Genomic DNA, 15,100 nt, shown 5'->3' on the forward strand with positions numbered 1-15,100 from the left:
TTGGACCAGCTGGAAAAATGGGCTGAGAAATGGCAGATGGAGTTTAGTACAGACAAGTGTGAGGTATTGCACTTTGGAAGGACAAACCAAGGTAGAATCATACAAGGTAAATGGTAGGGCACTGAGGAGTGCAGTAGAACAGAGGGATCTGGGAATACAGATACAAAATTCCCTAAAAGTGGCATCACAGGTAGATAGGGTCGTAAAGAGAGCTTTTGGTACATTGGCCTTTATAAATCAAAGTATTGAGTATAAGAGTTGGAATATTATGGTGAGGTTGTATAAGGCATGGGTGAGGCTGAATTTGGAGTATTGTGTGCAGTTTTGGTCACCAAATTACAGGAAGGATATAAATAAGGTTGAAAGAGTGCAGGCAAGGTTTACAAGGATGTTGCTGCGACTTAAGAAACTGAGTTACAGAGAAAGGTTGAATAGGTTAGGACTTTATTCCCTGGAGTGTAGAAGAATGAGGGGAGATTAGATCGAGGTGTATAAAGTTATGATGGGTATAGATAGAGTGAATGCAAGCTGGCTTTTTCCACTGAGGCTAGGGGAGAAAAAAGCCAGAGGACATGGGTTAAGAGTGAAGGGGGAAAAGTTTAAAGGGAACATTAAGGGGGGCTTCTTCACACAGAGAGTGGTGGGAGTGTGGAATGAGCTGCCAGATGAAGTGGTAAATGCGGGCTCACTTTTAACATTTAAGGAAAACTTGGACAAGTACAGGGATGAAAGGTGTATGGAGGGATATGGTCCAGGTGCAGGTCAGTGGGACTAAGCAGAAAAATGGTTTGGCACAGCCAAGAAGGGCCAAAAGGCCTGTTTCTATGCTGTAATGTTCTGTGGTTCTATGGTTCTGACTGTTTGTGTGCTCTGTCCAGTGATGTACGATTTCAGTCTTGTGATTTTCCAACCTCATCTTGTTTTCATCTCTCTGATTCTTCACGCATTTAATTAAATTCCCAATCCTTGCCCTTGTTTACAAGCAGTCTTGATTCATTTGCAACATTATAACTATTGCGCAACACACAAAATGCTGGAGAAACTCAGCAAATCAGGGAGTGCTTAACGATTGACATTTCAGGCTGAACCCCTTCATCACGACTGGAAAGGAAGGAAGTAGAACTCAGAATAAGAAGGTGGGGGCATGCAACCTGATAGAAATTGATGTCCACTCTAATTTATAGATTTATAGTAATTTCTTTCCCTCCCTCCTTCACTTTTTTTCTCATTTCCCATTCTGGTTACATACTCACACCTTCTCTCTTCCCTTGTTCCACTCCTCCTTCCCTTTCTTCGATGGTCCTCTCTTGTTGTTAGATTCCTTCAGCCCTTTGTCTCCTCCATCTAGCTTCTTACTTCATTCTGCCTCGCATCCCCCTTCGCTCCCACTCACCTTCCCATCTTCCCTCCCACATAGTCTCAAGTATCACCTGCCCGCTTTTTTTTCTTTTTCTTCCCCCCCCCCCATCTTATTCAGGCTTCTACCTCCTTCCTTTCCAGTCCTGATGAAGTGTCTCGATTGTTTATTCCTTCTCCACGGATGCTGCCTGACTTGCTGAGTTCCTCCACCATATGTGTGTTGTTCAGGATTTCTGGCATCTGCAGAATCACTTATAGTTGTGATCATAACACTGTTTGATCTAGGATTGCAAAGCCTTTCTGCTGTCTTGTCTTAATCTGTAGAATTTGCTCCAACCTCTCACAGGACAAAGAAAACCACTGAGAGGAAGGAAGTTCCTTACCTCAACTAATGTGTTGCTTTAATAAGTTGCAAATTTGTAGTGCAAAATATAGTGTAAGTGTTATTGTTTGAAATGTTATTGCTCTTGCATTGAAAGGGAAATCAAGAGGTGCTGAATGCACATAATAAGTTAATTGATCTATTTTCTGCAAAGAACTTCAGAAGCAATTTGAAGAGCAATTCTCACTTATTGCAAAATAGATTTATCTTTCTCTGCCAGGCCACTACACTGGTATGCTGCATAGATAAAGTACCCAACGCTCTCTGTTTAATGATGGGCTTTCGTAAACTCTTTTCACAGTGGACTGGAGCAGCAACCTAGTACAACCAGTTTGATTAGGAACTTGAGTAACCTTTCAGGGAGAAGTGTAGGGTGAAGCCTTGTTTTACCTTTTTAGGTTGCTTTTCATGTTTTGTCAGCAGTAGGCATATAATGTTGTGCAAGGTCCTGTATAATATGTACAATCTCTTTTTTTTCAGTATCTGCAATTGAAGGAAGCATTGATGAATCAAGTAGTGATGATACCAGTGGCAAATCCAGCCCTAATCTGAAGAGACGACGTATTCGAAAAAGAACTCTATCTACTGAATCAGAAGAAAAACCAAAGGACGGTGTGACAGATGGTGAGCAGCAGCAGGAGCAGCAGCAGCAGCAGCAGCAACACCGGTTTAATACCACACTGAATAAGTGCATTTTACTTGCACTGGTTGTTGCTTTCAGCATGGGATTTGGGCATTTTTATGGTAAGTTGAGCTTGTCACCTTGTCGCTTTCTCAGAGCAAACATCTCAAGGTGGTTCACAGATAAGAAAATGGAACCAAAGGAAATGGTTTAGATCAAAAATTTGAGGAAACTTATGAAGACAATGAGCAATTGAGAGATGTTTAGAGCAAGCACGACCGAATGCTTTTGTATAGAGTGTGGAGTTGAGAGGGGAGAATGGTGTATTGCTCTGTAACTTTGGTTGGTGTAATCTTGTAGTTACACTACTTTTACTTTTTCTAAGTTCATAGAGTTGAAAACTGAAGTAAAGCAAATACAGGTGCAAGAAAAAAATTGTGAACCCTTTGCAATTACCTGGTTTTCTGCATTAATTACTCATAAAATGTGATCTGATCTTCATCCAAGTTACGATAATAGGCAAACACAATCTGCCTTAACTAATAACACACATAAAGTTGTACTTCTCATTAATAATGAGCACACCAGTTAAACAATCACAGTCTAGGTTCAAAAAAGTTGTGAACCTCTGGGGTAATGCCATCTGCAAAAACTATTTGGACTCAGGTGTTCCAGTCAATGAGATGAGATTGGAGGTATGGGTTGTGGAGGTGCCCTGTCCTATATATTAAAAAAAAGACACTCAAAGTCAGGATACTGACAGCCTGCTCTTCTCAAGAAAGATCAGAATCAGGTTTATTATTACCAGCATGTGTTGTGAAATTTGTTAACTTAGCAGCACCAGTTCAATGCAATGCATAATATAGAAAAAAACAGAATAATAATGTAAATCAATTACAGTGTGCATATATTGAATAGATAAAAAATCGTGCAAAAAACAGAAATAATATCAAAAAAGTGAGGTAGTGTCCAAGGGTTCAATGTCTATTTAGGAATTGGATGGCAGAGGGGAAGAAACTGTTCCTGAATCACTGAGTGTGTAACAGTGAGGTACCCTGATGGTAACAGTGAGGAAAAAGGTGCTGGAGGTCCGTAATAATGGACGCTGCCTTTCTGAGACACCGCTCCTTGAAGATGTCCTCATGTCCTGGGTACTTTGCAGGCTAGTACCCAAGACAGAGCCCCCCGCCCCCCACATACCAGACAGTGATTCAGCCTGGAAGTATAGTCACTGTTTATCTGTTTATGTGCACCATGGCTCAATCAAAACAACTTTCAGATGACCGTAGAAGAAGAAGAATTGTAGAGATTCATGAAAGTGGAAAAAGCTACAAAAGCATTTCTAAAGACCTGAGTGCTCATCAGTCTACAGTAAAAGAAATTGTCTACAAATGGAAGAAATTCAGTACTGTTGCTACTTTCCCTTGGAGAGGGTGTCCTGCAAAAATCACACGAAGTGCACAATGTGTAATAGTGAAGGGGGTGAAAAAGGACCTAAGGGTGACAGCAAAAAACATGCAGAAATTTCTAGAACTTGCTGAAGTCTCTGTTCATGTGTCCACTATAAGAAGAACACTGGACAAGAATGGTCCAGAAAGCTGAACTTTTTGGCAGAAATGTACACCACTATGTTTGGAGGTAAAAGGGCACTGCACACCAACACCAAAACCTCATCTCAACTATGGAGTATGGTGGAAGGAGCATCATGGTTTGGGGCTACTTTGCTACCTCAGGGCATGGACAGCTTTCAATCACTGATGGAACAATGAATTCAAAATTGTATCAAGACATTTTAGAGGAGAATGTCAGGGTGCGGTCCATTGCCTGAAGCTTAATAGAAGTTGGATGATGCAACAGGCTAATGATCCAATACACAAGAGTAAATCAACAACAGAATGGTTGAAGAAGAAAATTTGTGATTTGGAATGGCCAAGTCAGAGTTCAGACTGAGATATTGTGTCATGACCTGAAGAGACCCCAGAAACAGTAATAAACTGGAACAGTTTTGTATGGAGGAATGGTCTAAAATTCCTCCTCACCATTGTGCAAGTCTGATCAGCAGCTACAGGAGATGTTTTGTGGAGGTTCTACCAGTTATTAAATTCAAAATGCATATTTTCCAGCCTGGACTGTGAATGATAAACAACGTATTCAATAAAGACATGATAAGTACAACTATTTGCGCATCATTGGTTTATGTAGATTGTGTTTGTCTATTATTGTGACTTAGATGAAGATCAGACCATATTTTATGAGTAATTAATGCAGAAAACCAGGTAATTACAAAGGGTTCACAAACTTTTTCTTGCTACTGAATATAGTTAGTTTCATGGAAATCTCCCTCCAAGTCTGTCACCATCATGACTTGGAAACATCGCCGTTCCTTCATTGTTGCTGGGTCAAACTCATGGAATCTCCTCACTAACAGCACTGTGGGTGTACCTACACCTCGGACTGCAGCGGTTTTGAAGGCAGCTCATCACCACCTTCTCAAGGGCATCTAGGGATGGACAATAAATGCTGGCTTAGCTAGTGATGCCCACATCCCATAAATGAATAAATTAAAAATGTAGTTTATATTATGATATTGCTACACTGTGTTCAGAGACTGCCATATTCTTTCAGTCAACATAGGAAGCATGAGCTTTATATTGCAATATTAATTTAATAGAACACGAGGTAAAACAATATTGTGGTTTATAAAGGCATCTAGGTGGAGGAATTATTTTTGAATGACTTGTTGGTCAGAGAACAATACTGTATTGTGCTACAGCAGCAAACTACTCCTGTTTCCAGCAACTACAGTCTCCTGTCCATTCTACTGTATCTTTCTTGTTACTGGTTGCCAGAAGGTAGATGATGGAATACTATGTTGTAAGACAACAAATAGATGTAGTTTTAATGGAAATACCCATCTTGAGGATTTTGGAATAGAGGTGAAAATTGGACCTTAAGCTTGTATGCAGCAGATTTTTGTTGTGTTTTGCAATTGGGTTCTTGAAGCTGTTTATTAGTTTATCTTTGTTTTAATCCCTGTTGCAAGGTAAAAATAAAGAGAAGCAAAGCTTTTTATTATGAAAATGAATGGTATCGTCACTATTGCAAAGCATGCTTTCAAAACAAAATATAGCTTTAATTCCTAACACTAAGCAGTAAATTGAACTGCAGAAGGAAGGATAGTCACATGCTCTTTCTTGTGAGTTCGAGGAACTGAGCTTCCGTACTTTCCAGAAATGTGTCTCTTTAAATGTAATACATTGTGACATACAACTTTGTTTTGTATTGTGGCTTATGGTTAGTTTTTTATGTATTTTCAGGTGAATTTGAAGGTAAGGAAGGCAGTGAGTACAGCAACCAAGGCCATAAAGAATTGTGTGGGAATGTTTCAGCAAATTTACATGCAATGGCAACTAGAGACTTGAAACCTTCCTTGATGCTGAAAGTTTTATTGCTCTAAATGCTCTCAGATTAAGTGTGAAAATAGTGTTAGTCTTAAAGGAAAATTCTTTGTTTGCTTCTAACAAAATGAATGTCAATCCATTTCCAGCTATTTAACTGCATGCAGTTCAGAAATTTGTAATTCGATGTCATACAATCCACTAAATTTGCTGTGACCATCAACCTTCACCTGCACTAATCTCAGGCTACGTCCACACTAGACCGTATAAATCCGTAACTGAAGCTTTTTCTCTTCATTTTGACCCTCCGTCCACACTAAAATGGCATTTTCCTCCCCCAAAAATGGAGCTTTTCTAAAACACTCTCCGGAGTGTTTAAACCAGTTGAGCATTGTAGTGTAAACAATAGGAATTCTGCAGATGCTGGAAATTCAAGCAACACACATCAAAGTTGCTGGTGAACGCAGCAGGCCAGGCAGCATCTGTAGGAAGAGGTGCAGTCGACGTTTCAGGCCAAGACCCTTCGTCAGGACTAACTGAAGGAAGAGTGAGTAAGGGATTTGAAAGTTGGAGGGGGAGGGGGAGATCCAAAATGATAGGAGAAGACAGGAGGGGGAGGGATAGAGCCTAGAGCTGGACAGGTGATTGGCAAAAGGGGATACGAGAGGATCATGGGACAGGAGGTCCGGGAAGAAAGACAAGGGGGGGGGACCCAGAGGATGGGCAAGAGGTATATTCAGAGGGACAGAGGGAGAAAAAGGAGAGTGAGAGAAAGAATGTGTGCATAAAAATGAGTAACAGATGGGATACGAGGGGGAGGTGGGGCCTTAGCAGAAGTTAGAGAAGTCGATGTTCATGCCATCAGGTTGGAGGCTACCCAGACGGAATATAAGGTGTTGTTCCTCCAACCTGAGTGTGGCTTCATCTTTACAGTAGAGGAGGCCGTGGATGGACATGTCAGAATGGGAATGGGATGTGGAATTAAAATGTGTGGCCACTGGGAGATCCTGCTTTCTCTGGCGGACAGAGCGTAGATGTTCAGCAAAGCGGTCTCCCTAGATGTTCAGCAAAGCGGTCTCCCTAGATGTTCAGCAAAGCGGTCTCCCAGATGTTCAGCAAAGCGGTCTCCCGATGAGGCTTTTCATTCTAGGACGAGGGAGATGTCTTCCTTTTTTAAAGAAAGGGGCTTCCCTTCCTCCACTATCACCACTCTGCTCCGTCTAGCGGAATTAGTCCTTACTCTTAATAATTTCTCCTTTGGCTCCTCCCACTTCCTCCAAACTAAAGGTGTAGCTATGGGCACCGGTATGGGTCCTAGCTATGCCTGCCTTTTTGTTGAGTTTGTGGAACAATCTATGTTCCGTGCCTATTCTGGTATCTGTCCCCCACTTTTCCTTCGCTACATCGATGACTGCATTGGCGCTGCTTCCTGCACGCATGCAGAACTCGTTGACTTTATTAACTTTGCCTCCAACTTTCACCCTGCCCTCAAGTTTACCTGGTCCATTTCCGACACCTCCCTCCCCTTTCTAGATCTTTCTGTCTCTGTCTCTGGAGACAGCTTATCCACTGATGTCTACTATAAGCCTACTGACTCTCACAGCTACCTGGACTATTCCTCTTCTCACCCTGTCTCTTGCAAAAATGCCATCCCCTTCTCGCAATTCCTCCAGCTCCGCCGCATCTGCTCTCAGGATGAGGCTTTTCATTCTAGGACGAGGGAGATGTCTTCCTTTTTTAAAGAAAGGGGCTTCCCTTCCTCCACTATCAACTCTGCTCTTAGACGCATCTCCCCCATTTCACGTTCTCTCTCTCACTCCATCTTCTCGCCACCCCACTAGGAATAGGGTTCCCCTGGTCCTCACCTACCACCCCACCAGCCTCCGGGTCCAACATATTATTCTCCGTAACTTCCGCCACCTCCAACGGGATCCCACCACTAAGCACATCTTTCCCTCCCCCAGTCTCTCTGCATTCCGCAGGGATTGCTCCCTACACAACTCCCTTGTCCATTCGTCCCCCCCATCCCTCCCCACTGATCTCCCTCCTGGCACTTATCCGTGTAAGCGGAACAAGTGCTACACATGCCCTTACACTTCCTCCCTTACCACCATTCAGGGCCCCAAGCAGTCCTTCCAGGTGAGGCAACACTTCACCTATGAGTCGACTGGGGTGATATACTGCGTCCGGTGCTCCCGATGTGGCCTTTTATATATTGGCGAGACCCGACGCAGACTGGGAGACCGCTTTGCTGAACATCTACGCTCTGTCCGCCAGAGAAAGCAGGATCTCCCAGTGGCCACACATTTTAATTCCACATCCCATTCCCATTCTGACATGTCCATCCACGGCCTCCTCTACTGTAAAGATGAAGCCACACTCAGGTTGGAGGACCAACACCTTATATTCCGTCTGGGTAGCCTCCAACCTAATGGCATGAACATCGGCTTCTCTAACTTCCGCTAAGGCCCCACCTCCCCCTTGTATCCCATCTGTTACTCATTTTTATGCACACATTCTTTCTCTCACTCTCCTTTTTCTCCCTCTGTCCCTCTGAATATACCTCTTGCCCATCCTCTGGGTCCCCCCCCCCTTGTCTTTCTTCCCGGACCTCCTGTCCCATGATCCTCTCGTATCCCCTTTTGCCAATCACCTGTCCAGCTCTTGGCTCCATCCCTCCCCCTCCTGTCTTCTCCTATCATTTTGGATCTCCCCCTCCCCCTCCAACTTTCAAATCCCTTACTCACTCTTCCTTCAGTTAGTCCTGACGAAGGGTCTCGGCCTGAAACGTCGACTGCACCTCTTCCTACAGATGCTGCCTGGCCTGCTGCGTTCACCAGCAACTTTGATGTGTGGGGCATTGTAGTGTGTACGGGGTAACTGAAAGTTTTAAAAAAAACCTGTCCTCCCTTTCATCGGTGAAGAGACTATGGCTGTAGAAAATGTTTCCAGGGTGACTCCTGTGTGGGAGTGGGGAAGGTGTTGGTGGGGCCGGCCGGGGGTCTTTGTGTCCGTATATGTAGCTATTGTAGTGGCTGTGAGGCTGGTATTGTGGCAGTGAAAAGTACTTGGGGGGGGGGCAGGGGGGAGCCATCATATTCCTCATCATTGCAAATCCCTCTGCAACAGAGTTGGTCAGTTTTTCAATGTTTGTCGTCAGCCGGGTCATACTGTCCATGAACTCCCTGTCGATTGCCTCCATACGCTCCCGTATTTGTTATTTTAGTTTTAAGTCCTCCTGCACGAGAGCCAACAGCTGTCCATCGTTTGGCAATTTTCTTTTAAAAATTCTTCTAGTCTGTAACTGGACAAATGCACACCAAGTATACCATTTGCTCTTTGCTTGTTTTCTGTAGATGCATCCTGTGCATGCCCAGTAGGAGGAAATTTGCCCAAATACCCGTTTTAATGTGGATGGAGATATTTTTTAAAACGCCTGGTGTGGACGCCCATCGTTTTTACGCGAAACCAGCGTTTTCAAAATTATCCGGTCTATTGTGGACGTAACCTCACTTTATTCTCACGTTTCCATCAACAACTCTTTCTTTCCCCCCCCCCCCCCCCCCCCCGGATTGTACCACTCACCACAGTTGGTACCTGCTTTGTTTCTCTTGTATGTTTGTGCAAGTATAAGCATGCCAAAAATATTTTGCCCCCCTCCCCAGTTTTTTAGCTGTACCCTTTGCAAGATGGCAGTTTTGTCTTCTACATGGACCAAGTGAAATCAGGTCTGCATCCCGTCCCACCCCATCAGTTCAAAGCATCAGTGTGGTTCGTCAAGTGTATTATAACACCAGATAGTTGACCTTTGTTTCAAGGAATGGCATCTGAACTGGCAATACTGTGTGCAGTTGTAAACATCAGTTTTTCTCTTATAGTGAACAACAGGATTTGTATTGTCAACCTGGAAGCATTCAGAGCATGTAAAATTTTGTTTAATATTGGTTGGCTATTTAGAAAAAAAACCCTAACACTTTTTGTTTTCAAATTCCATTGCTTAAGCATGTACATATTTATTGAAATTAGTTGGTGTAATGTATGAAAAAACATCTTTGATTTCCTGTAGCATGCAAGAAAAGGAACTTTAGATTGCAAATTTGATTTATTTTAAATATGTGCATGAACTTGTGAAAGTGGCGTATAACTACAAAAGGACAATGCATTTGTTGCAATGTTTACAATTTCTATAAATTATTTTCATTCAGTGAAATCTGCACTTAAGCTTAGTGCATGCTCAAAAAGATGTAGGCCAAGAAAAAAATTTGAAGTGACAAAGTGGACCTTTAATATTACCATCTCAACTATTTGAACATATTGTTAGATTTGTCATGGCTTTGAGAATACAAGTCCTGCCCAGCTTAAGAAGCACAAACATAAATTCATATGCAGTCCATAGATATGAGCAACTGTTTGGGAAATCAGTGGGAGGAATTTTCTAGCTGCTGTGAGGCTGCAGATAACTTTTGTCCAGTGGGAACTCAATTTGCAGCTGCATTAACAACTTTGTATAATTAGTTCACAGAAACAGAACCCTGTCATAACTGGAAGATGACCTGTGCTTGCTCTATTTCTTGTATAACACATATCCTCCATGTAATGTATCCAAATACCCACTCACAAGACTAATTTTAAAACTAATAATTTGGTTCTTTTGTTGACAATTACAATTAGTGATGGGTTAAGGCATATTTTGGTATTTATTTTCATGATCAAATGTAGATGCTGTGAAATAGAATGCATGTAAATGAAAGAGCAACACATCCAAGAATAAAATGTTGCAAAAGTACGCAGCAGTAAAGGAATTCCAGTTGGTTTAACACTTTAGAACAATAGGCCATGTTTCACAATATTACACCATCTAGCATTTCTTGTTGCTCTTACATTTTCATTACGAAGGGTTAGAATGTGTGGTGTGATGGTAAATGATACAACACCACTACACTTTAATTTGTGTGCATGATTGATTGTAAACTTGGACAAGTATTTGGTCTTTTTGGTAATTGTATCATCTGTTGAAATATGTGTATATAGGGTTGAGACTAATCTGCAAATTTAATACTTGATCCCTGTTTAGGAGACTTTCAAGATGGCAGCCAGTTGCCTCTGAAGAGGGGTGAGACGAAGCTCATTTGAAATAATAGGGAGTATGAGAAGGCCAGCCTTGCTCTTGATAGCCCCCATTAAACTTCTTCTTTAAAAAAAATGCTTTAAAATGTATATTTTAAGTTTCTACTTGGAATTTTAAAAAGATAGCGTATATCTGGAGATTGTTTATTAGTTGATAGTACTAATTCGGTGCTCTTAAGTGTTTTTTAAGCTTAATATCTCTCTCTGGTGTAGCAATATTTATTTTCTGGTTCTACCCCAGTAATTTGCATTCAATCTCACATTTTTTATATATATTTGCAGACCAGATACTGGTTTGAAATTTGTAGGAGGGACTCTGTCTAGGATTAAAGCCTACATCTAATAAAACAGTCCTCTCCCTGTTTAACTAGATTTCTTTCTCTTTTTTGTAGTTTAATTTATTTGGTAAGAACAATAGTGATTTATTATTCCATTATCTTTGAGCTGTGTTGTTGAATTATTTCTGAGGAGAGGATACTTAAATTGTTTTTAAAAATTGAGACTTTTTAAAGAAAGAGTAGGTGTTAAGTCTGGTCTGAGGCCCCCGTCGGTCAGAGCTGACCATGGATTTTGTGTCCTAGCTGTCCAGATACACAAGTCTGGGCAGTACGATATGGAGGGCAAGCTGTTGGCCATGTAGCAAGGTCTCTGTCTTCACGCTTCTAATGAACCCAAAGGAACGGCAGAGACTGATACAGTTTGGTACCAGAAGTGTCACAAGAGTTGCGAGTCAACATTGAACTCTAGGGCTGCCTTAGGGACTCTAGCTCCGGATTCCTCCCTTGGGGTTTGCTCCTGAAGCCTTCCCCATGGGTGTGTATAGCCGCAAGGCAGCAGGGGGGGTTTGAGATCAGAGTTTTCCTTCCAGATGAGCTGCCAACCATGGCTGACGAGCCCCATTTGCCCGAAGCAACTGGTTTTAAGGTGCCAGTAACCTGCTTTTGCCCCTTTTTCTGTCAGTAGAAACGGTTCAGCTGGGCTTAGTAGCTAAGCCGCATGTGAAGGCCAGGAGCTGGACTTGGTTGTCAGAGGCTATTTGAGGCATACTCCACTGGGAACATCTAATAGGGAGTGGGAGCTTGTCCCCTTTACCACTCCCGGCTATAGCAACCTTAAGGAACCAGGAATTGAGTAAGAAACAAATAAGCCAACATGACCAAAATTCTTTTGTCTCCAATATTCCCAGTTTTTAATGTATATACGCTCAGACCCTGCATAGTACTGATTCGTTACAATGTAGTTATTCAGTTCTTTATTGACATCTTTTAAAATGAAAAATATTCATTCTAAGCAACGCTTAAAACTTCCTGAGCAGCCAGCATTTCAGTAAACATTTAATCAGCCGGTGAGATCTCTTTGCATGCACTCTGAGCCTCTCAAGCCAGTCACACATTAGTTCACGCTCTGCCTCCCCTGCGTGCATAAATGTTCTTGCTCCCTCACCAACTTATTCCATTTTTTTCACCCATAATGTGGAAAACTGCCTGCAACTTCCAGTGAGGAAGAAACATTAGCATGTCTAGGAAAAGCATTAGCATGGATGTGAAGATGCAAGTGGTATGGCGTTTGGAGGCTGATGAGTGTCAGGTTGATGTTGAAGAGTTACTGCATTCTCATGGAGAGAGCCTTAATAATGAGGAGTTCGAAAATTGGCCGAGCAGCGCATCCTGGGTGAATCCGATAACACAGATGGAGAAGAGAAAACACCAGCAAGAAACTTCACCACAAAATTCCTCAGCACTAGCATCACCATGATTACACAAATCATGGACTCTGACTGGGAGTAAAGCAATAAGGCAAAGAGAGGTGTTCTCAACATGATTTCCTGCTACCGAGAGCTGCTTCATGAGGGGAAACTTTAGAAAAGGCAGTCAAATTTCAATGCCTACTTGAAGAAGAGCCAAAGTTAGAGGAGGACCCGCAGCCTGGTCCCTCCCCTAAGATGTAACCACCATCCGCTCCCCTCTGCTGCTGCTGCAAGGTATCGCTGCTCCACTGATGTGCAGGTTAGGCCTATTGCGTGTTCATTACTCCACGTATTATTGATATATAAAATAATATATCATATTTTGGGTTTGATTTTTTTAAAAATCAGGCACACATGTCCTTTTACGTAATGTTATAATGACTGCTCATAGTGTGCCCATTTATGTAATGTTATAATGACCGTGCATAGGGCTGATTTACATAGTGCTCCACCTCTGAGGGACACATCCTCCGTGTTAAATGGGGTCTGAGTGTAATTTACAACTTCACATTTCCTCCTCTGTTTTTTTTTTCCCGTTGTTGTTCAGTGCCGTCAAGTCGTTATCGACTCATGGCGACCCTAGTTGTCCATGGGGTTTTTGTGGCAAGATTGCCAGGCCTTTCGTCCATGTAGCTGATGCCCAGGTTGGGACCTGGCCAGATTCGAACTTGGAACCATCCATCTCAAAAGTCCAGTGCTGATGCCATTACATCATCTACCTTCCAATAATTGTTGTCAGCTCCTTGGTACCTTGATATCTTTTCCAAATCTGACCCTCCCACTGGAATCCAACCTCTGAACTCCTGCTCTCTACAGTTTGTGCTTTATCCAAGCTATTCTTGTTGGTTTAGACAATCAAGATAACTGACCCTCAGTGTTTTGATCCTGAATTGCTAGAATTTAATTTGAATTCATGAATTATTTGTTTAAATTTGCTTGTGGGTTTAATATTTCACTGTTGCAGTTGATGTGCCATCTTTTTAAAAAAAAAAATCAGTTTCGAATTTCAGGATGCTATTTTGAGTTTCAAATGAGTCCTGCTTTTAACCATGTAAAAGTCAAATTAATGAAGCTAACCTGGGTGCCATTAAATGCACTGAAATCCCTACATCACTTTAGAAATGCTCTGCCACTACTCATTAACCATTGTGCATGTCCCCTGAAGCTCTCTTCCTCTACATGCCAAAGTGAGTGACAAATCTGAGGGAAACATAACATCAGTAATTAAATGGAACTGAGGAACTACACGTACACATTATAAAATCAATTGCTCATTAGTAATTCTGCATGTCAGGCCAATTTATTTGAAAATGTCAAGTGATTTAAAGGAAAATGGAGGTTGATGTACAAAGATTCTAATTGCGTTTTACAATGCTATGTTCACATTGCTTCTTAGTGTAAATTACTTCTGAAACTAACTGACTTATTTTCAAATCTTTGAATGTGAACCTCTTTCAATAAAACAGTACTTAAAGGCATAACTGGCTGCATTAATAATCAGAAGTATAATATAACAACAGTGCAAAGAATTAATGCTCAAAGATTTAAGAGCAGGGATGAGAGGTTTGCTCCTGGCTAATTATCACGTATAAAAGTGAGTAAAATAAGTCTAGTTGGTGACTGCCTGGATTGAGGTAGCAGAACCTAAATTCAGGTTGATAGTTCAAGGGAATGCATAATTTACATGGGAGAAATTGTGTAAAGTGTATCTTGTTTAAAACATCAATTGCAATGAATATTTAAAGATTAGGATAAAAAAAAAACAAAATCTTTGTATGGGGAAAAATCATTGGTTCAGGTTAAAATTTCAATTATAGAATAGGGAAGCTTGTGCTGGATGGATTTGACCTGTGCAGGTTAAGACATTATGTATTGTACATATATAGTGTTGTAGCCAACTTTTAAAATAAAAGAGCGAGTAGTCTCAAATGTAATTTTGTTGTACGCAAAATGTGGCAATTCATAGCAAAACAGAAAATGTTGGGAATATTGATTTTAAAATTAGGCCACATCTGTGGAGAGAGATAATTAACTTTTCATCTACTCTATAGATCTGTGCAACTTTGTGTTTGTAGTTCAATATCTGCCTGTTGTGTTTTTTATTGTGATTAATTTACACAGCTGTTATGATCTGGAAAAAGTCAAAAGTTGGAAAGAAATCCCTTTGTTACTGTAAAATCTCTAGTGAACAGTTCATGGAAATAATTATTTGGCAATGTGCAAATTCCAGTTTCCAAATATTTATTTATTTGAAGCTGAAGGGAATAAAGATGAATGTTTTTTGAAATATGAAGTTGTGATGACTGGGCAAGGTTTAGCTAATGAGATACCAACTATTATTTTTACATAAAGGAAATGTTAGCAACATTTATTTATATGTTTGAGATGCATCGCTGTAGTTCAGAAATCATTTCATTGTTTGCATGTGATGCACGTGAATGATATATTTTTCATATTTATCTCGT

The 15,100-nt window shown here is 41.3% G+C and overlaps 1 protein-coding gene across 1 annotated transcript in view; it reads left to right on the top strand.

Moving 5' to 3' along the window:
• Window positions 1-15,100, top strand: part of ccpg1 (cell cycle progression 1) — a 69,957-nt gene that overhangs the window by 26,407 nt on the left and 28,450 nt on the right. The window contains exons 6-7 of the mRNA XM_072278466.1: window positions 2,222-2,485; window positions 10,836-10,874. Of these exons, the coding sequence (XP_072134567.1) occupies window positions 2,222-2,485; window positions 10,836-10,874 (303 nt within the window). The remainder of the gene's footprint in view (window positions 1-2,221; window positions 2,486-10,835; window positions 10,875-15,100) is intronic.

The sequence above is a fragment of the Mobula birostris genome, chromosome 14 (assembly GCF_030028105.1).
Source record: "Mobula birostris isolate sMobBir1 chromosome 14, sMobBir1.hap1, whole genome shotgun sequence".
In the NCBI taxonomy this organism is placed as follows: Eukaryota; Metazoa; Chordata; class Chondrichthyes; order Myliobatiformes; family Myliobatidae; genus Mobula; species Mobula birostris.